We start from the raw sequence: 27,466 nt of genomic DNA, 5'->3' as shown, positions 1-27,466 counted from the left end.
CATGATAACTAACTCAAACCTAGAGGGAATGAGGGAATGTCCTTATTCTCTCTCTCTCTCTCTCTCTCTCTCTCTCTCTCTCTCTCTCTCTCTCTCTCTCTCTCTCTCTCTCTCTCTCTCTCTCTTTTCCCCTTCTAATTGGTATTCTAGCTTAAAAAAGGCTTAAAACAAAACAACAAATGATCAGAACAAGATCAGACATGATCCAGGCAAGAGCTAGAGTGAACAAGCATTGTCCTTTTTGGAAACATTTGAGCTCGTCTGAAATCAAACCCAGGGGTTGTATCAATTCAAAGCAAGCTCAGCGTGGTTAGTATCCACGTGAACATGAAATACCAAATGAATCACTGGAAAAAATGGTCATGAAGTCTCTGTACTCAGACATTTTGTCTTGTTTTGTGAGTATCAAATAGATGCAACTTGAATTAATCATCTTTTTGAGTTAGAAACTCAGAAGGCATTAGCAACATTCCGAAATTTAGTGCTTTATGTAAACACAGCGAGGCCGAGAGCGGTAGGAAAAAATCAAAACATTCAAAGGCATGCAACTGGGTAATTCAATAACCCTCACATGTAGAGGCATTTCGCACAGTGGGACTTTAACTTTACATGCAGGCTGTATGCTGGAAGGCAGTCCCCCCCCACCCCAGCCCAACTCCATTTACATGCATAGCTGGCCTGGTAGGTGTAAAAATAGCCAGCAGCGCCTGAATTGGAAATGGTCACTGACTGCTGCCTGCAGTTGCTGCTGGGGTTTTGGGTTCTCCGTGCCGACAGTACTCCCGCGCCCTCGGCTGTCCCGCGGGAGCGCTGGGCACCCTCTGCGGCGTGAGGGCAGCCCCGCTTGTAGGAGGGGACGGGGAACTGCTATGGGCAATGCACCCCTCTGCCAGTCGTGTCACTCGGATAAGGGCGTGAGAGCGCCGGGGAACTTACAGGACTTGGATAAAACCCCGGATTATTATGGATGCAACAGCGAAGAAAGTAAAGACCCCCAAGCCCTGGTAAGTCTTGGCTGAGGACAGCAGGAATCAAAGGGGAAAATTAAGATCACGGTTGAGGATGTTAGATTTGAAAAGGGTTTCTTTGCTCAGCCTGGGCCTTGCTTGATAGCTCGCAATATTCAGTAATCTGCTAGAGGGGTCTGTGTTTAAGCTTCATTTTGTTACTGTGACTGTAATTAACAAGCAGCTGTCACTAAGCTGTGCAGTAGCTTGAAAGCATTGTCAGCCACCAAAAGGCTTAGGTACATGGAGAGACTGCCGTTAGGGAACCAGGTCCTTCAAATGAATGGGTGTAATCAGCTATCCTAGTGTAACACTGCTGCTCTAAATGATCCTACATCGATTGTTCTCAGAACAGGACTCAGTAACTCTCTCTTTCTTTTTTTTTTTTTTAAATCTGTTGTCTCTCCAGTACGTTATATTATTTGCTGTGGTTGCAGCAGAGATGGAGCCCCACAGGTATTTACACAGAGGAGGGCTGCAGTGAGCAGGACCAGGCACATGAAGGGGATACATTGACAACAGTTTGCAAGACTGGGGTTAGGCATGCCATAAGTGATAACAGCAGTAATGTCAGCATTTGCTCTGCAAACCAGAAGAAAATAACTTAGATGAATATTTGTATAATGTCTGTAGCAAAATAAGTGCTCCTTTTTTATCTTTTTTTTCCCCCTTTGCTTGGGAAATTCATTTATAAAGTGGTTATTTTGATCAAAATTGGCAATAAAAGGGGGTAGCGTCGAAAATTCTGGCAGAACAAGAATATTAGAAAACCTTTAATATTGGTGCAGCCAAATTTTATCTTCTCCCATATTGATCTAAAATAAAATTGTCCTCAGGTATTCAATATGGAGGACTCGTTGGAACTGCTGTAGTGCGTTATAGGAACTGTAGTTCAGGTTAGGTGTACAGATCAGGAGATAAGGGGAAACCTCTCGCAAGAAGTGCTGCTCTGTCCCAGAATACACGTTTGTGGTCTGAGCAGTTTTGTGTTGAATTAAAAACTAAGCTCCAGCAGTCGTGGTGGGAAGCATGCAGTCAGGAGGAGGGGCAATGAGAGCTCAGAACTTCCCTGTGTGATGGGAGGCATTGCTGAATATGTAGATTTTATGTTATTTTGGTTTGGATGGGCATTGTAGTGTTTCCCTTAAGGTGAGTGGCCTGAAGCTGTTAGGCAGTGTATGGAGGTTCCCTGTGATAAGAAATGCACAAATAAGCAAACTCTGAAACAGTTCTCCCTCCCTCTTTGAATTTACAGTCACCAGGCTGTCCTTCGGGATAAGGTCAGCTCTTTGAGGAGGCAGGAGCGAGCCAAATCCAGCAGCATGTGATTTTTTTTTATTTTTTTTTTTTGGATACTTCTCAGTTCAGCCTTCAGAGCTTTTCATAGCAGGCAGAGATCAGGCACTTTGATAATGGCTTCAGTACATTTCATCATAAGGGCCTGGCTTTGTTTGCCTCTGGAGAGGACTGACTGAGTTGCTCTGGATTCAGTTACACTCCTTTGGGGGACTGCAAAGGAGAATTGCCTTATTTCCCTAAGAAGGTGTACAGTACCTCAGTATATTTATTTTTATGATTCTTTATAAAAATGGTTAAAAAAAGGTCTGTAGATTAGAGATACCAATCAAGCTGTCTTCTGAAGGGAGAAATCACCTTTTCCCAAGCAGGAATGTCATATCCAGCACAGTGCTTTGTTAGCTCAGGGCTTCCTCTGCTTTTGTGGGGCTGTGGCCATGCACACTGTCCTGGTCTCCTCTGAAGGGCAGTGCCACCTCAAGCTGAGTAGGAAGACTCTAGTATCAAATACGAGGTTCAGAATAATTCAGCTGGTACTCAGCCAGTTCACATGGCAGAGTTACAGTGCATAATCTAATCTTTTCTAAACTAAGATCAAAATACAGTCTGCTGCTTCAGACCCATCTTGCTGGGGAAGTCAGGAACACGTTTGCTTGACTATCCTGAATTGACTATATGGTGCTAAATAACTCTCAAGTGGGGTGTCAAATGCTGATACTGCGTTCAACTTTGAAGTAACAGCAACATGTAAAAACCACCACAACCAACAAGGCTGCACCTTGGGTGCTGTGTTCAGTTTTGGGCCCCTCACTACAAGAAGGACATCAAGGCCCTGTAGTGTGTCCACAGCAGGGCGCCGAAGCTGGTGAAGGGCCTGGAACAGAAGTCCTATGAGGAGCAGCTGAGGGGACTGGGGTTGTTTAGTCTGGAGAAGAGGAGGCTCAGAGCAGACCTTATTGCTCTCTGCAGCTGCCTGAAAGGAAGGTGTGGGGAGCTGGGGGTCGGCCTCTTCTCACAGGTAGCTAGTGATAGGGCTAGAGGGAATGGCCTCAAGTTGCGCCAGGGGAAGTTCAGGCTGGAAGTTAAGAGACATTTTTTCTCAGAAAGAGCAGTCAGGCATCGAATGGGTTGCCCAGGGAGGTGGTGGAGTAGGACTCATGGTCCAGACTCTCACGCCGTAACTACAGTGTGTGGAACTGAAGCCAGAAAGTTTTAAGCTGTTAAGCAGGTCAGAAGTGGGAGTTACAGATTTCCAAACTGGGGGCTTTCCAGGCAGTGGGAAATGCAGCCACAGAGCTATTCCTTCTACATTTTTTAGACTCTTAACATTGATGTGGAATGAACTGTTTTTAGGAAGTACCATGTTATTATTATTATTAAATATAATTTGATATTATAGGTAGCCTGTATGACCTGCTTGAATGAGCGATGTAACTTTCATGCAGGTGAAGTCAGGTGAAACTGGTTCTTTTCTCTGCTGCCCTGAGCTGGATTATTTGAAATTTGGCCCCAGGATTACAGGAGTTTTGTTTCACAGGTACTGCTACGGTAGGAATTAAGGGGAAACAATGACTGATTAATATCATAGCCAATGTACACCCAGCAAATGTCCCAGTTAAGGAAGAGAAAGGTTTTGTCTGCTTTACATAAGCTTCTGGTGTAATTCCCAGTTGATTGGGAATTAGCTAATAATGTGGAGAGACAAAAGGAAACTATCCATGCTGGGTACTGGGCTATTTAAAAAATCTACTAAAGGAAACCTTGCCTCCCCCACCTCCTTCCCCCCAGTGGATAGAGGGATAGAGCTAACAATTCTTCATTTACTACTTCAGTGTCAGTTTTACCTTTCTGTACAGTAAGGTGTTTAATATGAGTCTTGCTGGCAGAACTGGCATGGAGTTAGAAACTGCTGCCTTTCAGTAACACCCATTTTGTTTGCATCTATTTTAGTCCATCTCAGAGGAACATGAAATCATTTTTTCTGTATGTGGTACCAGTAAATTTGAATCAATGGCCAATCGGTTAATGGTGTTTAGGTAAGTAAAGCTATCTGATTCATTAGCACTGATGGTGTTAGTACATTTCTTTTTTTAGAAAATGTCCCTTCGGAGATAAGACAAGGGATAGAAAAGGATGAAAAATTAATGATAGTGACAGAATTCTTTGTCAGCAGTCTGTCATAAACTTCGTTTGCAGGCTAGATTTTTGTTAAACCAAGTTAAAAACAAATTTCTGTTAGGTATGTTTGGAATGGCATCCTGATTCTTTCTAGAGGTGTTCTCACATCATTACTTCTCTATTTAGGGACATCATTAGTAATGGAAACTTGCCACAGAAACCATGTAAATGTCTGCCAAGTTCTGAAGTTGTTCCAAACACCTCAAAATCTCAATACACGGTGTCCAGGTGATCCTAAATATTATTGCTTGCTTTAATACTATTCCATTCATTTAGCGGAAATCTTGGTTCCATATCAGTATTTAAGAGACTTCAGTAAGTGCGAGTGTCATACAGGAGACATTAGAATGATCCTGTGGTTCATTTGTGAGCATACCATAATCCTTGTTGTTTCTGGAAATGACAAAATGATACTTTCATTCACGTTTATTAAACCCAAGTCTTTTTTTTTTTTTTTTACTTTTTTTCTTTGTTCTTTCTCTTTTTTCTTTTTTAACCCAGACTGTGTTTTCCAGATGCTTTTGAGATTCTATTTTTATATTCCTCCTGATCAGTGTAACTTAGACTTGCACACATTGTTTCCAAGCTGGGATTTATACCAAAATGTTTGTTTTTAAGGACATGACTAAGCCCAGTGGGACATCAGGGATAACACGTGCCTGAAGTTCAGCTAGTACTGAAGTGCTGTTCTAGATTAGGACCCTATTATTGATGTTGCTTTATACTTTAAAATGAGTATGGATTAAAATAACATATCATTTCAAATACAGTAATTTGAAGGAAACTCCAGCTGGGTAAAAAAGACTTCTATTCTTTTTCATAGAAAACTGTGCAGTTTTGCCTCGGTTCTCACAAATCCTTCATTGAAATAGTAAAAGTCAGCTGGCAGTGGGTCCAGTATGTCAAATTAATGAACGTTGTGGGAGGACTCCTACAGATGTCTGTGGCAGTTAAGTGTCATAAAGGGTTTATAGAAGACATTTGCTTCTTGGCTCAAGGAAGGGTTGATTTTGCATTAGTTTTCTCTTCCTCTTTTGCTGCTGCTGTTTCTAATATTGGCCCAAACTCAAGAAAACAGTTAAGCATGTATCCATCCTTTAGCAAAGAACGTGTTTAATTTGAGATCTATTGGACATAAAGATGTGTTAAAAAATAAGCTAAGTCTGAAGCATGATTTGCTGAATGTAGTCCTTTATTCTTCCCCTGGTTAAACAAGCCCAAACTGATTAAACATTTGTACATTCCAGTGGAAAGAAAAGAATGGCTGGAAAAAAGGTATTCTGCAAATGCTGGAATTTCAAAAAGGAGTTTGCAAAGGAACTGAAGGTGTTTCTGTGTAACGACGAACGTAAAATGAAAGTCATCCCTTAAAATAATTGGGAATTCTCCCATCAATATGGGAATAGTGGCATTATAACACAATTGTAATTTTATAATGGATGTGCATCGTAATGCATTCCTTGACTGAGTTTTATTTTCTTAGCTTCTTCTTTGCAGCAGCTCTTTCCACATCCGGTGATACCAGTGAAACTCATTTCTCAAGGACACTCTAAGTCTTCAATATCGTTACACATTATATCTTCTTTTGGCTGCAGCCTCTTTGTCTCTTGTCTGGCTGCAGCCATAAGAAAGCTTTTACCATTATGTATAATAGATGCAACAACATTAATCTTCCCACCTACTTTGGCACTGTATAGTCTTGGCTCCTACGTGTCCTGTAGCAGGTCTAATGAGACAGTATTCACCTTGAGGAGCACAGGAGTGAAAGGGCCACCTCTGAATCCCATCACCTCTAGCACAGCCACCTGTACTGGGCAATTGGTTTCTTAGTTTAAATATGTGCAAACTTGTTTTTGATTTGAAATCACTGAATGTTTTAATCTGAGGTTGTATATAGTGTATAGCACAAAAGCTTTTTCTTTACTTACAGCTATTTCACTGTCTTGTTATTACGCAGCACCTTTTGCTATAAGTAGCAATAGTCTTTTTTGCAAAGTTTGGGCCCGTGTACGTGCTGTGTGCAATGCTACGGGGAGGGCAGCTCTAGCCACGGGTCCAGCTCAGTGCCAGCGAGAGTCATGCCATCTTCTCCATCTCCTTCATAACTTTCCAGGACTAATTGGTCTAAATATTCGAACTGCCTGAAATTATTCATGTGCATATGTACTTAAAAGAATATTTATATTTTCCCAATTTATAACCATCACCACCAACCTAGACAGATAAGTAAATGTGGTATTTATTACATGTACTTAGACCCCTGGGATTAAAATAATCATTTTTTTGATGTTGTTAGCAATATCTTGATAGAGGATATTTGGCTTGCTAGTGATCTTTTGTCTCTGAAGACTTGTCTTCCTGTTTGTACTTCATTGTTCCTATGATTCATTTTCTCTTTCTGAAAAAGAAAATTATCGGGTTACTTTATTGTAAGGTCAATTGTATCTTTTTTCTGGGCAAGAGGATGCTTTAGCTTATGAGAGAGACATTTGTTTAGTTAAGACTGTCATTTTAGATCTGTGGGCTTTTTAGTTCAGTGGTTTATTAACAAACTCTACGCAAGCAAAGGTACATAGCAAGATGAATTAGATCTAAAGTACTTTTACACGCTTGAATGGGAAAAGCTATGTTGTTTTTTTTTTTTTTTTTTTTTTTTTGGAAATTGTTATAAGGAAATAGGGCACGTTGTTCATCCAGAAATTCAGATACTGTAATAGCTTTAAGACCTGACATTTAATCTATCTTCCTTCATGTCCTTCCGCAAAATAACAAAAGGAAAACATACTTAGCAAAGGAAGTGGCCTTGAAAGTAAAGCACTATTGTATTTCTTTTATTTCAGATGATGAACATTACTTTGTTAAAAGCTGGGGAAAGTATGTTTCCACTACTGTTATTATCTCATTAAAAACGTTTACCAATTACCAAAAAGATTTACAAATGCCATTGCAAGTGCAAGACTTAGCTCATGTTTTAGCATGAGTATCAGAACTGCAGTCTGAAACTCTGTTGCGATGGTTTAGTAAAAGAAAAGAGAAGAAAAGAAAAAGGAAAAAGCCTTTGTAGCCTTGCAGTCATAGCTGCATCTTAGGCTTGTAATTCACAAAATCACCGCTGTTCTACTGCGATGTCCTTCGGATGTCAGCAGCACTTTCAGCCCAATATAAAAAAAAATAAATCAGGGTGCAAAAGATGAAATATGAGTAGCTGGCGAGGTTTACAGAAAGCATTTCCTGAGAAAAAACATTCCTTCTCAAGTCCTATCTTTTTACATTTGGATGCTAGTATGGAAAAAGCGACCGTACTGGCAAAAGATACGTATGTGACAAATGAGTTGGGTCATGGTAACACCTCATCTCTGTTGCTCTGTGGAGTTGCACCCAATTAAACCATGGCTGGTTTGAGCAGATGGTTGCTGAAATCCGAGAATAACCAAGCCAATTGGGAAAAAATTTAGTGGTTGCCTCAAGGGTACAAGCAGAAATTGAAGCTCATAATAAAAAAAATAATGGAATGTGTTTACATTGCTGTCATTTTTATTTCCTTGTATCTTTTAAGTACTGAATAACATCAAGAAGCCACAAAAATCTGAGTTCAGGTGACGCAACTTTCTGTCTGTGGTGGGCTGAATTCTCAACCCCAGGCGTTACCTGAATATATTAACATGATGAGTCACCAGCCAATTAAGAGCTTTTTAATGAAGAAAAAAGAGTTAACAAGCCTTCAGCATTTTACTAATTATAGAAGCAGCTGTTGAACAAACACCTCCTCACTGTTCTGGAGTTTGTAAATGGCATCAACAGTCAGATAAACCTGAAGGTTGATGCATTGACTAATTCTGTCTTAATGCTGATTTTATGTACAACAATAATAGAGGGTTCAATTTAACGTGGACGTTTTTATAACTACTAGTGGTTTGAATGTCTTGATTTATATAATGCATGCAAGTTAAAACCAGTTTTTGCCAGACTCTACAAAAATTATGGCTGGTTAAATTTTCTCCATAAAATCAAAGTAGAATGTCACAGAGTGCATGCTTGAAAGGTAAGTTTAAAAGGGTTATTCATTTTCAGATACACACTTCGACATACAAAACTTACACAAATCAAAAATGCTAAATTAAGGTGTAAAGCTATTATTTGTTTACTTTGCACCAGTTTTGACTTCTGTTTTTCATGTCATTCAATTAATAAATGTTCAATAGGTTTTGTTGCTTGACTGTTCTAGCATGGAGATGTTTGTGATTATGGATAGGCATTGGTTCATTCTCCTTATCTGGAGAAAAAAATATAAAAGCCAACCTTCTGGAATAATTTTGCTGTAGAAATGATTTCCAAGGACTATTTGGATGGTTTGAATAATGCTATCATGAAAGCAGTTTTCAGTTACAGAAAACTGAAGGCTCCTATGCCCCAATCTTTTCTTGTTAAGCACGAAACTGTTTTTTACCAGGAAATCTGAATATGTTGAGAAATACCTAGGAGTTTGATACAACATATGACTTCAACACTATGCACCATGATTTATTTTTACACATATCTATAAAATGCATTTGAGAAGCAGGCGCATGGTATGTGCTGTAAGTGATGTGGTATGCTGAGCCAGGAATGGCAACCAGAGTGAGGACAGAGGACCCAGAAGGGAAGGTTTCTGGCAATTTGAATATAAAACACTGATTTCCATATGAGTTTTAATTACTCAGACTCTCTGAGACATGTTTCAAATTCAGGCAATATTCTGGCATTGCAATTAGCATGAAAGAAGTTGGATCCACAGCCTTTTTTAAATCAGATAATGTGCATTCTGTCCTTTCTCTCTTACATTTTTATATGTAATGTCTGACAACTAGCTACTTATAGACAACACTTTTGCTTTCTCCTTTGAGAATACCTAAGGTTACAATGACTTTCTGCATTATAGCTTATTTGTTTGTAGTGTTCTGGAAAATTCTAATTTCTGGCTGAAGTTAATTTCTCCTCAGTCAAAAGTTAACAAAGAAGTAAAGGTTGGACGTGGTGCTTAGGGACATGGTTTAGTGGGTGACATTGGTAGTAGGGTGATGGTTGGACCAGATGATCTTGAAGGTCTTTTCCAACCCTAATAAGTCTGTGATTCTAAGGTTAACTTAAAAGATAGTCATTAAAGACTTGTAGTACTCTCTCACTGCAGATGTATTGGAACATTGCTTTTTGTTGTTTGGCCGGTTTTGTTATTTCTTTTTAACAATATCTATTGACCTAGTCTGTGAGCAATATTTGGTATCTGTAGAGCTGCAAATAAATAGCCCAGATTCAATCTTGGTTGCTGTGAAAATAAATTTCTCTATGTGCCCTTCAGAAGTTAACGTTAGCTACTGTTAATAGCGCATTTTTACCATACAGCTTAGGTGTCTCAAAAAAGTACATTAAAAAAGCTTGCTACTTCAGCCAGGTTGTGGCTTTGTTCCATAGTATAAAATACCAGGTAAGTATTATTCAGCCCTCTGTACCTTGTTTTAATAGCATGTTAATAACATAGTGATTAAATTGAAGTCTTAGTGGCCCCATGTAAACAAAGTGGTCCCTAACTCGAATGATCTGAACCCCAAGGGATGTGCCAAGATGCCAGCTGAGACTTTGCAAATCAGTGTGTTAATATCTGAATTTCCCAGATCGCCAGCTTCGCATGTTCATGGGCTTGCTGGTAGCTGCTTACCACATACTTTTGTTCTGTAATCTTTTCCTTATTAGTAGAGTGCTTGCTTCTGCGTATGACTTGCATATAGGTGTATAACTCCTAAAAATCTCAGAGGTGTGTACACAGGGAGAGATGATGTGTTAAATATCATAGGATGCAATGGATTCTGGCACCATGTTTTAATTTCCTTTCTTGTAAAGGAAGTATTTTTGAAAGACAGTTTGTTGGCAGTTTGTCTTCACCAGCCAACAAGCTAATGAAGACCAGTATTCCAGCTTCTGTGCCACAGAAATGCATCATGAATTCAAGCAAAAATCTGCATTTATGGAAACAAAATATTTCATGAGATTACTGAATTAATTGGAAAAGTCCACAGATCATGGGTTCCTAGCATGGTAAAACTATAGAAAACTGCTGCTGCTGACTACTGAGACAATTTTCTCAAAATGGATTTGAATTTGTGATGTGCCAAAGTGAGTAAATTGCTGAGAGCGCAGTCCTGACAAAAATGCTTTTTGAAGACCTTGATAGCACAGGGAAAAGGAGAAACTGCCAATGACCTACTGAAAAATCAGAGTTGACAATCAGACCAGGAAAGAAAATAGAGAGATGAGTTACTCCTAACTTGTAGGATTTTCAAGCTTTAAAACACAGTGTTGAACCTTTGGATGCTCCTTCAGCTGTCAGCACTCACTGATATTTGTGCATGAATTTGTATGCGAAGCAGCTGAACTGCTGCTTCATGTCATTTAGTTGTGTGTTCAAGTTTGATTTAAATAAGAACATCATTTTTGTATGGAATAATATGACACCCTAGATGATGATGGCTAGTCATCTGAGACACTGTGGTGGAAGTGTCATGCAAGACAGGCTGTAAAAATGCCAGGCATGATGAGCTCGCTTGCTTCCTCTGTGCCATAACTTGATATTTTCCATTGATTTCTAATACCTTTGCTTGTTCAAGAAATAAAAAAGAGAATAGGAGACCCTCTTTGTCATTTGATATAGTCTTCATTGACCATCATACTCCTGACTGTTAAGTATTTGGCTCTGCGTAAGCACGTGGTGATGTTTTAGGCATCAGTCATGTCGGGTGTGTTGCCAGTTGCTTTGCTTATACTTTTCATGAGAGCCTGTGAGAACCTTTTGAAATAGGATAGGCAGGACTATAAAGAGAACAGTCACAATTATATTCATCTAATATGATATCAGTACGCGTTACCTTGAGAAAGTACATTTAAAAAGAAAAAAAAGATTATGTGGTTTGGTATTTTCAAAGGCACCTACAAGGAGCATCAAGATCTTGTGTTTCACTGGGATTTTAGCAATCTTATTGCTCTTCTCTCCACTGTTAAGCACTGTTATTTCACAACGAGAACATACACAGCAAGAGATGCTTCTTATAAAAGTTCCTGCGCAGGGGGTTAATCTTGTATAACTAATTCATAATAATTCTTCACGTAGACAAGAAGTGTATAGTCTGCATTTTGATCAATACTCAGGTGTACGCAATGAATCCTGAAGTGATGTGCATTGCAGTAATTTTGAGATGACAAAAGTATGCATCAAGGAAATGAGAATCTACTTTGAAAGTGCTGTTTGCATCTTCTTAGGCAGGAACAAATGAAATATATTAATATGGTCCTAGCTGCCATCTGAGCTTCTAGCAATAATTGGGAGCTTAAGGTTTTTAGCCTTTCATGTTACTCTGGGAAAGAAAAACAAGCTCTGATGTATTTATCTGTAATAAAAAAGATGTTGTAAATTTTTGTAGTGTCATTCTCCCTTAACAACCTTTAATAGTATAAAAACAGACAATTTCAGGTTTGGCATGTTAATTTATTGTAGTAAAGTATGATTAAAAATGGGACAAAAGGTAAAACGTGTGTCCTATTTAGGGCAAAGATGTGTTTCCCATTGATTTCAGGAGTGTCAGAATTTATCTCGTGTGCTCTAGTATTTGATCGTGGTTAACATTTTTACCAATGTAGTTGGTTTTTCAAAGACATTTAAATTTCAAAATACAATTTTGTATTTGTGTGTGTATGTGCGTGTACACAACATAGGAGATGGGGCAGTGCTAATAGTTATTCTTCAGCCTTAAATGGGGTCTCCTTCAAGAGCCTGTTGAAATACGCTCCTATGTCAAGCTTCATCGAAATGCTTGATTGACTCCAGCCTGAAGCTGCAAGAGGTTTCTGTCAATGTGAATTCCTGTGCTACCTTTCTCTTCAGCCCGCTGCGTGTTTAGAAGGCTGGTCTGTTTTCTTAACGGTAAAAGATGTGGAAAATGTGCTGAAGTTTGCTAAAAGGAATTTAAAAGGAAATATTTTTGTCTTGGCATGTAGCGCAGTTGTAAAAAAGAATCATTTCGATGACATCCATCTGTTGCAGATTAAAATAGGTTGGAATCAGTGGCTGTGAAGTGAGTTCATGCAGTGCGATAAGCAGGGTAACCAAAATACATGCACTGGAATGGATCGGGTGACCGAAATAATTTGCTTTGTCGATCAGTATTAATAAGCTGATACTCAGAGGCTTTCAGGGTATTCTCAGGATGCAAAAGAGCGATTTTCCTTCTGGCAGGGAGGTGAAGTAGACAAGGCACCTCTAACCACGTCCCCACTGAGCAGCCTTGCCCGCCTTCTCAAACCCACGCCTACTGTTTACTTATTTGAAGTATGAAAGCCATTACTGTCTCTATGTGCATTCCCAAATGCTTACTCTGTTCAAATATCACCTGTTGCACAACTTTTTGTTCTCCTGGAATCAGCAGTTGCATTGATAGCTGATTTACCTGCATATGGGTTTGCACGTGGGTGAACACTGACGTGTGTGCTGAGTTCAGATAGCCGGTGCGATTTCGTGGCATTGTGGTAGACAAAGGTGAGAGGGCTGAAACATTTCATGCTCCCTTGCTTAACGGTACATCCCAAAACCTAGCTCAGAAATGAAAAAGTGGTTGTTTTTTTTTTTTTTGTTTGTTTGTTTTGTTTTTCTCAACCCATAAATGCTAAAGGGACTTTGAGTGTGGATTTACGAGTGCAGGCAGTTTATGAGCAAGCATGTTTCCCACATTATCCTGGATTTAGATACTCAGGCTTGAGTACTTCATCCGCTTTGTTCCATGGTTAGCTACAGTTGCAGTCCTGCTCAGTTTAGTGATTTTTTTAAAAAACTATATATATTTTTTTACCTATTTATCATGTCCCAGTTTGCGTCACAGCTGATAAAGTCTATTCACTGGAATTTTTTTGCTCTTGGATATTATTTTTTCTCCAGTACGTGCCACTGTGCTAAGCCAGTGCATTTGCGTGAACATGCATTGTAGTGATAAAACTTCATATGCCAAGTACAAATCCAAAGCCAACATATGTTTTGTTAAGTATCTTAACCAACAACAACAGGTTAATTCTTTTCCTGAGTTTTGAGCACATATGCAGAAAACTATGCCTAGGAAGTTTGATACATTTTTTTTTTTCTTATTGTTTAATATGATTTACTATGATTTCTGTCTTGTCATTGCTTCTTCCTCAATTTTGAACTTCAGCAATTATTGCACTTTTTTGCTCACTCTGGCAGTTTGGCAGTTCTTTTGTGCCAGTATTGCCCTGTTTAGGTATCTGTATGTTAATACAGATGCAATATAAAGTCTTCACAGTATTTATTAACCTGCAACATAAAATGTGGAAACCTTTCACTGTGATGAAACTGTGGTCTCTTTTAAGCAGGAGCTAACTAGAAATGTTTTTCTTCTTGTGTTTTTACAGTCTGACAGCAATGCAAGCTTTCTCCGAGCTGCCAGAGCTGGCAATCTGGACAAAGTAGTGGAATACCTGAAAAGTGGAATAGACATTAATACATGTAATCAGGTAAGATATTTGAAGGACACAATTTCACAAGAGTGAAGTGCAGGACCCCCAGTGCCAAACCTAGGTTTTTCAGGCTAGATTATTTCATATAGATGTTTTGATTTATCTCAAGCTACGTTTTCAGGCTTGTTCTTCAGTGGGATTTTCCTATAGAAAGCTGTCAGTGCCTATAGAATTGTGTTGCTGTTGTAAAGTTTTGCATAAACCTTTTTGGGTTCCTCTTTCTTACTAGTATCCTGCAGGTTTGGATATATACATTAGTGGAGTACCTGTAATCAAAATTTAAGGTATGTTTTGGTAGTCTGATGCGAATGGACCTAATGTTGTGAAAGTTCCATTTCTAACTGCAACAGTGAGCACTATATATATTCCTCAGAATACTCAAGTTACGCAAAAACGTTTTGTTCTAGTTGAGGAAGTTGCTATGTAGTATTCTTCAGATACAGGTAAGTACAATGAAAATAAAGCTGGATATCAAGTTGAAGGTTGTCAGTATTTCTGGCTGGTTTCTTTATAGATAGGTACAGTGTAAATGTTCTGAGGCATCTGTGTCTTGCAAAATCCACCTCGCTCCTGGTCCCCTTGGTTTTGTATTGCTGTGACAGAGTAAGACAGTGTTCAACACTGTCTGAACAGCAGATTTGGAAAGCTGAGGTCCACCCGTCGTACAATTTTTTTTTTCCCTATACTGATAGTCTCATTCTTTTGTTTGTTTGGAGAATTGGGACTCTGCTGACATTCACATTTTTTTTTTGCACTGTTAGATATTGCTTTTTTGTTTAGTGTATCCATTTTAATTGTAATGAGACATGGGTCCCCAGGTAACGGGCATTGCCTCATTTTAATGAAAGATATTATTTCCTCCAAAGAATTTGAATCCTTAATATTGGTTGGTAATCAATAGGTATTGCAGCACGTAAGCTACCACCCTCTGCTCATCTGTCAGATAGCTGTGATTAATAAATTCCGCAGCATGCTAGCTGTCAGGTTTATGGTTTTGTTTTGTTTTAAGCTATTTTGAATACTTCTTTTCTAGCATCTGCGTAGCTGTAGGGGATAATTTAAAAGAAATTTTTTGCAAACATTTGTCTGAAGGACAGTGTGGACTGGCATTGTTTGCAGAGCCAAGGAAGAAGCTGAAAATCATGTAATGGTATCCTAATGCTTATGTGTGAAGACATTGCTTGAAAGTTTTAAAGGGAGGTGTGCTTGAAGGAATAATAAAAGTGGAGCTGATTGAGACTAACAGTATCTTTTCAGGCAATAGTTTGCAAAGATGAATGTGTTAGTGTGTGACTAGATTTCTAAATTGACTTGCAAAAACGTTTTTCAGTCACCTAAAGAAGTTTCTGGTAAAGATTTTCACAGTCGTTGTATTATTATGTTTAAGCATGGGGGAGTTTTTAGAGTCTGGGGTTCCTGTCATACCTAAAACAAGAGTTGTCTTCCAGGACACACTCTCATTGATATGATAATAATGACAATAACCTAACATAGAAATTATAGGTTTAAATTTGTAACAAACTTAGAATTTTGACTTTTTGGAAATAAATTATTCTAGCACTATTTGCAATATGTTGATATGTTTTTCCAAAATATAGAAGAAGTCTATGTTTTCAGTTTTATACTTAGTTGTTAGGGCTTGTTATTGCTTGGATTGCTCATTAAATGAATATGAATGCTGGGGAATGGGCTAGGAATTGAATAATTCATACCAAGGAGAGCAGATGTTAGCAAAATAAGTCATTAAATTTGCACAATATCTGTGAATTTTGTTAATGTATTTATATTCAGAACATTCAGTTAATATTTTAGTAAACAAATTTAGAACCTCATTAGTTATGTGTACACAAACCCTTAAATTTTTTTTTCAATTTTTTTTCTATTTTATGGTGAAAAGTACCAACTAAGCATCACTTAACCTAAAGACAGAAACATGGTGGAAAGTATGTATTTTACTGAAGAAAAGAAAGGTAATTCCATTGTTGTTCAGCTCTAATGAGGACTTCCTTTGTCTGTTGGCCATTTAATGCTGAAATTCTATCCTGGCCTTCATAAAAGTTTAGAAGGATTTTTTTGCAACTGCGTAGTTACTCAGATATTTTCAGTGGGTTCTAAAACACATCTTCATTTTCAAGTTCAAGAGAAGCAGCAGGAGGTTTAGTACTCCTCAGTGCCAGTCTTCTCCCCTAAGAACATTTGCTGGAACTGTAGAGGTAATTGTTTCACCAAAAGCAAGATAAAATCCAATTCAAATGTGCGCTTCCATGGTAGAAACAGCACAAGGCAGCCTGGGCATTATAGAAATATTGTGTGCTGGTTTATCACATTGAAAGCAGTATGGTCAGCCCATTGATTTTCCTTAGCCTTTAATCATGCTGTCCCATGTGAAGCACCTGATCCCCAGTGACCTGGGGTGCGGAAGTCTGAGGCTTCCCGTGCTATTTTTGTGAGATGTCAGCCTACAAGTAAACATTCAGTGGGTAGTATTTTTAGCTAACCAGCTAACTTGTGTCCAAGCAGATTAACATCTTGAAGCTCAGTTGCAGAATCTCTAGTCAAATGATAATTAGCATTGCAACCCTGATTACCCTCAGATGGTTAGAATAGCCATGATTTTTGTTCTTTTTTTTCAAAAAACAGTTTTGGAAAACTGTAAACTCAAATATGCTTTTAACACTATTTAGATATGTTTTTATTGCTGCTCAATGTTCTCTATAAAATAAATTGTTTTAGATATGGCTATGAAAAGGTACTTAAATTTTGTGCTTAAAGTGCTACCTCTCACTTCCGAGAAATTACTAGTACTGTAAAAACACACTATTAAGGTTCCACCATTGATATGACTGCAACGTGATAGAACATTTTAGATTGGTTCTTTTGTAACTCTATTCTATAAATCCAATTACTTTTGCTTCATAGCCCAGGGATCTAAGTTTGCAATGAGTGACTAGTACTATCAAATTTAGTAGCATGGTAACTGTGACTTAAAATAAGTATGCAAGTAAGTGTCTGCAGCAGGCCTGCAAAATGTCTTGACATTCGAGTGAAGTCAATGGCATTTCTTTGAATGGGGATTTGAGAGCTCAAGCTTTATGGTGAACGCATTTCTCCTAACTAAAAGCCAGATTTGATCAAAATGACCACAAACTGGACAACACCTAGAAATTTGGGAAGTAAAATTGCTTCTAAATATTGTTTTTAAATAACATGAAAATGAGTAAATCATTCAGTCGAAATTTCATATTAGCTCTACTTTGTAACCCATGCCTCATGAGATGGTCTAAAATTTCAGTGCCCCAGGTGAATAGAAACTTCAGAGAATGTTTATGTTCATAGCCTACGGCATCAGGTTGAACGTGTTGACAGCACAATTTATTCTGTTTTACTGCAACAGTGAAGAGCTGTAAACAGGAAGCATTCACCTGGTAAAAAACATTTATTCAGGGAAAGTTTGGGGGCCAAGGAAAAGACTGAACATGCTACTGCATTATGTTATGTTCCAATTTGAAATCTGATGTCCCAATACTAAGTTATTGGAACACCCTGTGGTTCTCCAGTACTACCCAAGCAAACCTCGGTCCCAAAGGCCTTGTCCCAGGCTGTCCACCACGTTATGCACAGCTTACTCATGGCACCATGCTAAAGGACACAAACAAACAAGAAATACAAGTCTTCTTTAATAGCCCATGGCACAAAATTTGTGTTGTTTCAGGAAGTTTCACCCAGAAAAGAAATAGCACAAGCCATGTCTTTGGGACCTGGTGCTCTACACGGGCCCAGGAGAAGGCCTAGGGGCAGGTCGGGGCTAGTGCGGGGTGCCCAGCCTGCTCTAGGGAGACCTTGTGCAGACCGCATGTAAACTGTGTTGACAGGAATCTGGGGCAGGGGGATACCTTTTAAAAGTTTTTTCATATTCTCAAATTCTTTAGATCCTTAATTCTTTGGTAAATTACCTAAACGTTTATTTTAAAACTACATTTAAATCCTAATTAATTTAATTTAAGAATGCAGCTTGCCGCTAGTCTGAAGAAGGCTGTTTTCCTGCACTGGAGCTTTATACTATCCAAAATTTTATGTATACCACCAAGAAATCCTCAGTAAAATTCCTTGCCCCTTTCTGATACATGCTGACATTCAGACTTAGAAAAAGTATGCATTTAAAAAAAAAATATTGCTGTTGGAGAATGTCAGATAATGCTGGCTATGATGGTGAAATGTCAAAACTAAATCAAAAAGCCCACAATTGTGGACACTGTTCATTTCTGGAAAAGAGTAGATGGAAGAATAAGAAATGAAATGATCTAAAATATTTTGAGACATTATCTTCCTTGCTGAAGAAAAGCTGCAGATTATTACAGCAGGCATATGTCAAATGGAAGTTAGGATATAAAAGGCAGGGCTCGTTGAGAGGGCTTTAAACTAGGTAAGAAGGGGGATGGGGCTGAAATTAGGCTTGTTGGAGCTGTACCAGGGGGAACAATCGCAAAGCTGGGGAAGAAGGCAATGGCCCAACTGAAGTGCATCTACACTAATGCACGCAGCATGGGTAACAAACAAGAGGAGCTGGAAGCCATCGTGCAGCAGGAAGGCTATGACTTGGTTGCCATCACGGAAACGTGGTGGGACCACTCTCATGACTGGAGTGCTGCAATGCCTGGCTATAGGCTCTTCAGAAGGGACAGGCAGCACAGAAGGGGTGGTGGTGTGGCTCTCTATATTAGAGAGTGTTTTGATGTTGAGGAACTTGAGGCTGGGAATGATAAGGTTGAGTCCCTATGGGTTAGGATCAGAGGGAAGGCCAACAAGGCAAGCATCCTGGTGGGGGTCCGTTATAGACCACCGAACCAGGATGAGGAGACGGATGAGGAGTTCTACAGGCAGCTGGCAGAAGCCGCGAAATCGTCAGCGCTTGTTCTCGTGGGGGACTTCAACTTCCCAGACATATCCTGGAAGCACAACACAGCCCAGAGGAAGCAGTCTAGGAGGTTTCTGGAGAGCGTGGAAGATAGCTTCCTGACGCAGCTGGTTAGAGAGCCTACCAGGGGAAGTGCCCCGCTAGACCTTCTGTTCACAAACAGTGATGGACTGGTGGGAGATGTGGTGGTCGGGAGCTGTCTTGGGCAGAGTGACCACGAAATGGTTCAGTTCTCTATTCTTGGCGAAGTCAAGAAGGGGACCAGTAAAACCGCTGTCTTGGACTTCCGGAGGGCTGACTTTGAGCTGTTCAGGACACTGGTTGGCAGAGTCCCTTGGGAGGAGGTTCTGAAGGGCAGGGGAGTCCAGGAAGGCTGGGCACTCTTCAAGAAGGAAATCTTAATGGCTCAGGAGCGGTCTGTCCCCACGTGACCAAAGACGAGCCGGCGCGGAAGAAGACCGGCCTGGCTGAACAGAGAGTTGTGGCTCGAGCTTAGGAGAAAAAAGAGGGTTTATAATCTTTGGAAAAGAGGGCGGGCTACTCAAGAGGACTATAAGGATGTTGCGAGGCTGTGCAGGGACAAAATTAGAAAGGCCAAAGCTCATCTGGAGCTCAATCTGGCTACTGCCGTTAAAGATAACAAAAAAAGTTTTTACAAATACATCAGCACAAAAAGGAGGACTAAGGAGAATCTCCATCCTTTACTGGATGCGGGGGGAAACTTAGTTAGAAAAGATGAGGAAAAAGCTGAGGTACTCAATGCCTTCTTTGCCTCAGTCTTTAGCAGCAAGACCAGTTGTTCTCTGGATACCCAGTACCCTGAGCTGGTGGAAGGGGATGGGGAACAGCATGTGGCCCTCATAATCCATGAGGAAATGGTTGGCGACCTGCTACAGCACTTGGATGTACGCAAGTCGATGGGGCCGGATGGGATCCACCCGAGGGTGCTGAGCAAACTGGCAGAGGAGCTGGCCAAGCCGCTTTCCATCATTTATTGGCAGTCCTGGCTATCAGGGGAGGTCCCAGTCGACTGGCGGCTAGCAAATGTGACGCCCATCTACAAGAAGGGCCGGAGGGTAGACCCAGGGAACTATAGGCCTGTTAGTTTGACCTCAGTGCCAGGGAAGCTCATGGAGCAGATTATCTTGAGTGTCGTCACGTGGCACTTGAAGGGCAACCAGGCGATCAGGCCCAGTCAGCATGGGTTTATGAAAGGTAGGTCCTGCTTGACGAACCTGATCTCCTTCTATGACCAAGTGACGTGCTTGGTGGATGAGGGGAAGGCTGTGGATGTGATCTACCTTGACTTCAGTAAGGCTTTTGACACCGTTCCCCACAACATTCTCCTGGAGAAACTGGCTGCTCGTGGCTTGGACTGGCGTACGCTTTGTTGGGTTAAAAACTGGCTGGATAGCTGGGCCCAAAGAGTTGTGGTGAATGGAGCCAAATCCAGTTGGAGGCCAATTACTAGTGGAGTCCCCCAGGGCTCAGTACTGGGGCCAGTCCTCTTCAATATTTTTATTGATGACCTGGATGAGGGGATCGAGTGCACCCTCAGTAAGTTTGCAGATGACACCAAGTTAGGTGCATGTTGATCTGCTCGAGGGTAGGAAGGCTCTGCAGGAGGATCTGGATAGGCTGGACCGATGGGCTGAGGCCAACTGTATGAAGTTCAACAAGGCCAAGTGCCGGGTCCTGCATCTGGGGCGCAACAAGCCCAAGCAGCGCTACAGGCTGGGAGATGAGTGGTTGGAAAGCTGCCTGGCCGAGAAGGACCTGGGAATACTGGTTGATAGTCGGCTGAATATGAGCCAGCAGTGTGCTCAGGTGGCCAAGAAGGCCAACAGCATCCTGGCTTGTATAAGAAACAGTGTGGCCAGCAGGTCTAGGGAAGTGATTGTCCCCCTGTACTCGGCTCTGGTGAGGCCGCACCTCGAGTACTGTGTTCAGTTTTGGGCCCCTCGCTACAAGAAGGACATGGAGGTGCTCGAGAGAGTCCAGAGAAGGGCAACGAAGCTAGTGAGGGGTCTGGAGAACAAGTCTTATGAGTAGCGGCTGAGGGAGCTGGGATTGTTCAGCCTGGAGAAGAGGAGGCTCAGGGGAGACCTCATTGCTCTCTATAGGTACCTTAAAGGAGGCTGTAGAGAGGTGGGGGTTGGTCTATTCTCCCACGTGCCTGGTGACAGGACGAGGGGGAATGGGCTAGAGTTGCGCCAGGGGAGGTTTAGGTTGGATATTAGGAAGAACTTCTTTACTGAAAGGGTTGTTAGGCATTGGAATGGGCTGCCCAGGGAAGTGGTTGAGTCACCATCCCTGGAGGTCCTCAAAAGACGTTTAGATGTAGTCCTTAGTGATATGGTTTAGTGGAGGTCTTGTTAGTGTTAGGACAGAGGTTGGACTAGATGATCTTGGAGGTCTCTTCCAACCTAGACGATTCTGTGATTCTGTGAAAAGTGAGAGAGGTACTGTTTGCTGTCTGTGTCAAAGAATTTAATGACGAACAGAAGAACTGGGGCTTTACATGTGCTCCTTATTGAAAACATAGAGACAATCTTTTCTTGCTATCTAGAAGAAAGTTTCATTAAAGGACCTCCTGTCAAGAAAACACTTGCTGTGTTACAGGGGACAGAAGCTGGTGAACTTCAAGGTATGCAGTTACGAGAGATTAAATCTAGACCTGAGTTCTTTTGCTCTTCTCTCAGAAGTACCTCTCAAAAATATTTTTGAATACATCCAATAAGTTTTAAGTCTTAGCAATAAGCAACAATATCAGCAAAAAGACTCACCCTCAGGACAGAGAATATTTAACATGATAATCACTTGGAAACATCAAAAGTTTTTTAGTTTTTTCTAGTGTTTGTTTTCTCTTGCTTGCTTAGAGCAGAGCATGACTAGGGTTGCTATAGATTCATCTTCTTTGAAAAGTAGCTCCCTTCTGCAACTGGCTAGCAAAGTTCCTCTTTTGTAAGGGCATGTTAACAATATTGTGCAAAGCAGTGGCTTCATATACATTGACACCTTATAGGTGAAATCAGAGCCAGATAAATGCAAGCACAATATGTAAATGCAAAAGAATAGATGCTGCATAATTTTTTATAAAGAATAATATCTGATAAGATAGAATTAATATCTAAAAAGATAAAGTGTTCCTGGATGACAGATGATGATACCACCGCTAACTTTTAGAATCTGTGGTTTTGCATTGAGGTTAAGATCAAAGCTGGTTTTATACCTGCATTTATCAGGGTAAGAAAAAAAAAAAGAAAAAAGTTTGACTGGTGTGCAAAAAAAAGTAAAATCTTATATTATTCAATAATTAATATTACCTGACATCTGGGTTGACTCAGGAATTTTCTACACTATGTGAAGTCTTTTGAGCTTTTGACAAGCAGTACAAAATGGAAAATATTAAAATAATCCCTTCAGACCTATAAATAAAATTAATATTTGGAATGCCTGAGCCCTGGTAAGCTAGGAAAAGCTTTCCTCTGTGTACTGGATAATCTGTTTCCCTGAGGACATTGATTACTCTCCGGGGCTTCCCAAGCACAACGAATAAACTGTGATGGGCCTCCTACATCGTCAGGGCTAGAGAGCATGATTTCTTAGCCTTTGCCATCCATTGAGCTCATACAGCCATTTTAGCTTCTTGCAAACACCCGCTCTAGAAATTACAAGAAATTGCTCACAAAGCTGTCTGAAGTGTTCACTTAGCTTTCAATTAAGACCACCACCTTCCATTGAATAAGTAAACATCACTGGTGTGTTTTAAGTTTTATGAGGACTGGAAGCATACTTTTCTTCTAGAGGGTAGGGAATAAGGCATGGCAGCTGCTGCTGAAGCCTCGGTTATTCCTCCTCCTTCAAGGGGTTTGAGTGGGGTCTGTCCAGGTTGTGTCCCAGCAGTCTAAGGGGAAAACCTAACACACTCTGCAAAACATAGGAAATGTAATTTATTTTAAAAGAGTGAGGTATCTGCATAGTCTTTAAAACATGAAGCCTCATATATGCATTTTTTTCTCAGTATAATGCTATTTTTAGACTAGATGCCAATTCAGTAAACAATAAGTAATGTTAAGAATATGCTTTCCTGAACAGAGGTAACACAAGAAAATGCTTTCTTCAGTTTTAGCAGTTGTTTATCATATCCTAAATTTTCACAGAGCTATCTTTATAAATGATAAAAATATTTCCCCAGTTTAATAGTTTCCAAAATCTGATGGAATTTAATGTTTCTGAGTATATTAAATGCAGGGATTAGTCATTACATAATTATGTTTTGTTGAATGCTACCTTCAGCTCATGTCAAGTTAAATTATTATGGAATTTTCCCTTTAATCTGAATTCAAGCACAATTGTCTGTTCTGAAAATCATAAATCATTGATATTTCTTTATTTCTGGAGAGATTTAGAAATGTCCATGGGCAAAATTACTTGCCTTTAAATAGTCCCTTTAAAAAAAATCTAGTAATTAGTATTTTATAGGTTGAAAAACCTGATAAGCATTAGAAATATGATTCCTTTAAGGTTATTTTCTATATTTTATGAACCTAGGTATTTTAAGACATGGCTGTTATTTCTCGTTAATATAGCAAGAAAAACCAACGTGCTTCTGAAGTATATGAATCAACATTCATAATGTTGGCTAGGAAAATGAACTATACTTTTATAGTATGCATTTATAAAGCCCTTTTACTTTGGCAGCTCCAAGCTCTAACAGAAATCAGACCCGCAAGTCTGAGGGTTCATCAGCAGTCTGCTGTATTTTGAAAGAGAATTGGTAGTCCAAAATGCAACTTACAGTAATGTTTCCCTGCCTTGTCGTTGAGGTTTGTCAGTTTTCACAGTATTAAAAATTACTTTTCATGAAAGGAAAAATGCATGATGGACTTTTGACATTTGTTTTGATTAAGTCTTCTGTACTCACAAGGAGTGAATGCAAAGTCTGATACCCAGAAGAGAAGAGGGCTCAAACGTTAGGTATTCTGGAGGGGTCTCCAGCTCCAAGGCTTTAAAAACTTAGATCTGTTTGGCTTTTGCTCTCATTTTGATGGTTTCTTCATAGTTTGGTTGGTGTCTTTATTGCTTGAGTCTCAGTGAGACAGAGCACCAGCTATTAATTACTCCCTCATATAGCAGCTAACACTCCTAGTAGTGCTAACTATAGACTGAAGTAGCACTCTAGTCATAATGAGGTCGACAGTATCACTTGTTGATAACTCAGTAGGTTAATTCATTTTCATTAATTCATAGGCTACAAAGCAACATAAAGGGAGAATTTTCTTAATCTGAAATTATTTTTTCTTTTGCCACCCTCTGTTTTATTTCTTTGTGATATTTTGGGAAAAAACTTCAAAAGACTTTTTGAGTGGAGAAACCCATGTGCAGTTCTCCAACGTGCCCTCTCCCAAACCCTTCTAGAAAAGAGCCTGACCACGTGCAGTTTTGAGTTGCCTGAGAGATTTATTCAAAGGAGACTATTTGCAGCAACCTTAGGCCAATATTTTAAAGAGATAGAGAAAAGCATTTGACTTTAACAAAGACTGTGATGCTGTCTTTTAGTCTAAGGCTGTACTGGTGAGCTCAGATGCCCTCTTAACTCTGTAAGAAGTTGTTGAAACATGTACAGAAGTTAGCACAACCATGCAGAGCTTTTAATTTAAAAAAAATAATTAAAAAAATACTTTTAAACTTTCATTGTGTTTGTAAATTATGATTTGCTATTGGCCTGTTAGCAGATGTGTAAGCCAGTGAACACAACATCAATGGCAGCAACTTGATGGAAGTGCATTATATTTCATGCTTCAAGTGTAAAGTAGAGGGTTACTTTTGTTAATATACATTCTTGCTTCCTAATGTTCTGAAGTGTGTAACAGCAAGATACAGGAGAAGCAGAAGCAATTCTTCTGGTACCAGTGCTGATTTTAAATGTTCCTTGAACTGTAGATTGCTCTGGTGCTCTGCCAAGAAGTCACCTTTCTGTGGGGTCAGTTTGCTTTGGGTTAGACAGGAATAGTATAAACTATTAGTGCTGCTGGATGCAACAGCAATCTGAGTGCTGTGCCAGGAGGAGTAATTGCACCAGGCAGTGGCCTGAAGAACATCCATTCAGTGAGGGTCTGGTCCTGCTGCAGCTCAGTTCAAAGGCAAAAGTACCATGGACTTCCTCAGGTGATCTTCAGATGACAGCAGTGATACCTGGTGCCAGTCTTCCAGAAAAGAAAGCAACTGAAATTCAGATGGTTTAGAAAGGTTTGGTGATTTTCCCTGGACTTCACAAAAAATTTGGAGGCTTTTCTGGTGCAAATATGTAGGGTAACACTAGAAGTGCTGTGAGCAATAGTGGTACGCGTGCACGCTCGTAGCACTCCATGGGATGCAAAATGCCAAAATCTCTAGCTTGGTGGCAGAGGAGAAAAAGGACTGAGGGAATCAGGCTCTGCAGGGAAACGCTTGAACAGCCAAGCTTGTGAGGTTTAGTATTACGTTCTTTTATGAGAGTTAGAATTACAAATGAGCCTCTGGAAAAAAAAAGGTAGTTATGGTATATGTGCGCTTTGTTGGGAGGAGCAGCCCAAATGCTGTATGGTTTTGCTTAGCAGACAACTAACTTCATCTCTCCCCCACCCACAACTTTTTGGTAGGCATAGGAGAGAAAAGGGAAGTGTCAGAAACCTTTGTTTTTCTGCAGTACAAGAATGTGGCTGACAGAAACGGAGGAGTTGCATTGGTTAAATCTGAGCTTCCATCATCATAAGTAGCAGGGATCAGCCTTGTGGGCTGGGAAATAATTACAGCATTGGTGCTGATTATGGAGGAACAAAGCTTGCTTTAAGGCTTCAGTCGTGCTGGCCCTTAACATTCAAAGTGCAATGCTTGCTTCTGCTGCTGCTTGGTTTAAGTAATTACAGAATTTGAATGCATACCGTAGGAACTGTTTATGCTGTAGTTTGTTTTTGTAGCCTTTTTACTAGACCTCATTGTATTCATTTTACTTATGTTTTAATAAATATGATAAATAAGTAATATTGCAAAGAAACTTAATCTGTTCAGCAGCATTAGCTTTCAGTTACTTAACACGGTGGCATTAGATATCTCTCTCAGGTACAAATACAAATATTTCAAGAGTTTGTTTCTGATTTAGCACCAAGACAAGCTTTCCTTTCTCCACAGTCTGCTGCATGTTAATGCAAGGCAGCAGCTCATTCTGAACTTTCTGCAGCCAGAGGCGTGTGAGTGCACATAACTTGTGTAGGCCATGCAGTGTTTCAGTTTCTGTGCTGTCATTTGTGGAATTCAGTCTGCCTGCAAAGAGTGAAAAAAGGCTGATACAGACCACAGAAATACATCAGCCGTGTCCAGCTGTAAGGAGTCAGAGTTGCTGTTCATACTCATAGGAAGTGTTGAGGACTGAATTTACTATATTAGATATGAGAACAGGTCTTTGTTTTCAAGCAATGAGAAGGACGCTGTGTGTTTCCTCACAAAATACTGTTTCAAAACTTACAACTGCTGTAGGTAGTAGTTGTGGTTATTTTATACTCAGCTGAGATTAAAAACAAGGAAGATCAGAGCTGCCTGAAATGTTTTCAGCTTGCAAAAAAAAAAATCACTGACATGTACGGTCCTAGTCATCCTGATGGTTATGATCAACCTCACCACATAAATTTTGACTTAAAATATATTCTTGATCCCAGACATGGCACTGTTGCCAGCCTTGGACTCTGCAGTGCTGTGGTAGGGTTGTTCCTCTGGAGTAAGAAGGATCCTGTTACTGCTGCTTCACCCGCATAATGGGATTTGAAACCACATTTCCCAGTAACATTTCCTAGCTACCAGGCTGCATAAGGGTATCCTTTGCCTTTTGGCAGCTTCTGAATGTAGCCTTCCTTCAGTTCTTTTGCTTTCCTCACAGCTGCACTTCTGAATTTGACCACAAAATCTGTCTGTATTGCATGAATGTAGAATTAAATGGATTTACTTCAGAAACGCGTCTGGATTGGAGTGTCTGCAGCCATTGGACCCACTCCCATTAAATGCCTCCTGTGAAGTGCTAAGTGCTTTAAAATCCCACCAGGAATTACGAGCTCATGCTGCCTCTGAGGATGGGCAAATAAAAGACTAGAAAGCTGCTTGTTGATTTCATAATTTAAATGACTACCAACTATTGTGAGACAAGTGATAAAAGCTACAGAGTGCTCAACTTGCTGCAAGTTACTCAGATACCTGAGTACCGCTTGTGATGCTTGCAATATGGAAAACAGCAGAGTGCTTGAGGGCAATGGCAGTATCTGGTGCTGTCACCTGCCTGATGTACTGTGAAAAATAACATAGGATTGTGAAAAATAGGTTGGCAATTCTGTTACAATAGACTGCCATTTTATATTTTCCCGTGGGTGGAATAGGGATAATAGGAAGAGAAAGATACAGTTTCCATAGCTGGACTTTATAGGAGATAAAGTATCCTATTTAATATGAGAGGGATTTAAGTGTTCATTTTATTAGATTTTTTTTTTCCTGA

At 40.0% G+C, this 27,466-nt stretch overlaps 1 protein-coding gene across 1 annotated transcript in view; it reads left to right on the top strand.

Annotated features, from left to right (window-relative positions):
- Positions 1–586: 586 nt before the first annotated feature.
- Positions 587–27,466, top strand: part of ANK2 (ankyrin 2) — a 166,016-nt gene continuing 139,136 nt past the window's right edge. The window contains 2 exon segments of the mRNA XM_040554653.1: positions 587–1,004; positions 13,926–14,027. Of these exon segments, the coding sequence (XP_040410587.1) occupies positions 621–1,004; positions 13,926–14,027 (486 nt within the window). The 5' untranslated portion in view covers positions 587–620.

This window comes from Cygnus olor, chromosome 4 (genome assembly GCF_009769625.2).
Source record: "Cygnus olor isolate bCygOlo1 chromosome 4, bCygOlo1.pri.v2, whole genome shotgun sequence".
Lineage (NCBI taxonomy): Eukaryota > Metazoa > Chordata > Aves > Anseriformes > Anatidae > Cygnus > Cygnus olor.
Note: the sequence above shows the minus strand (reverse complement) of the source record. Positions and strands in the feature narration are given on the sequence as shown.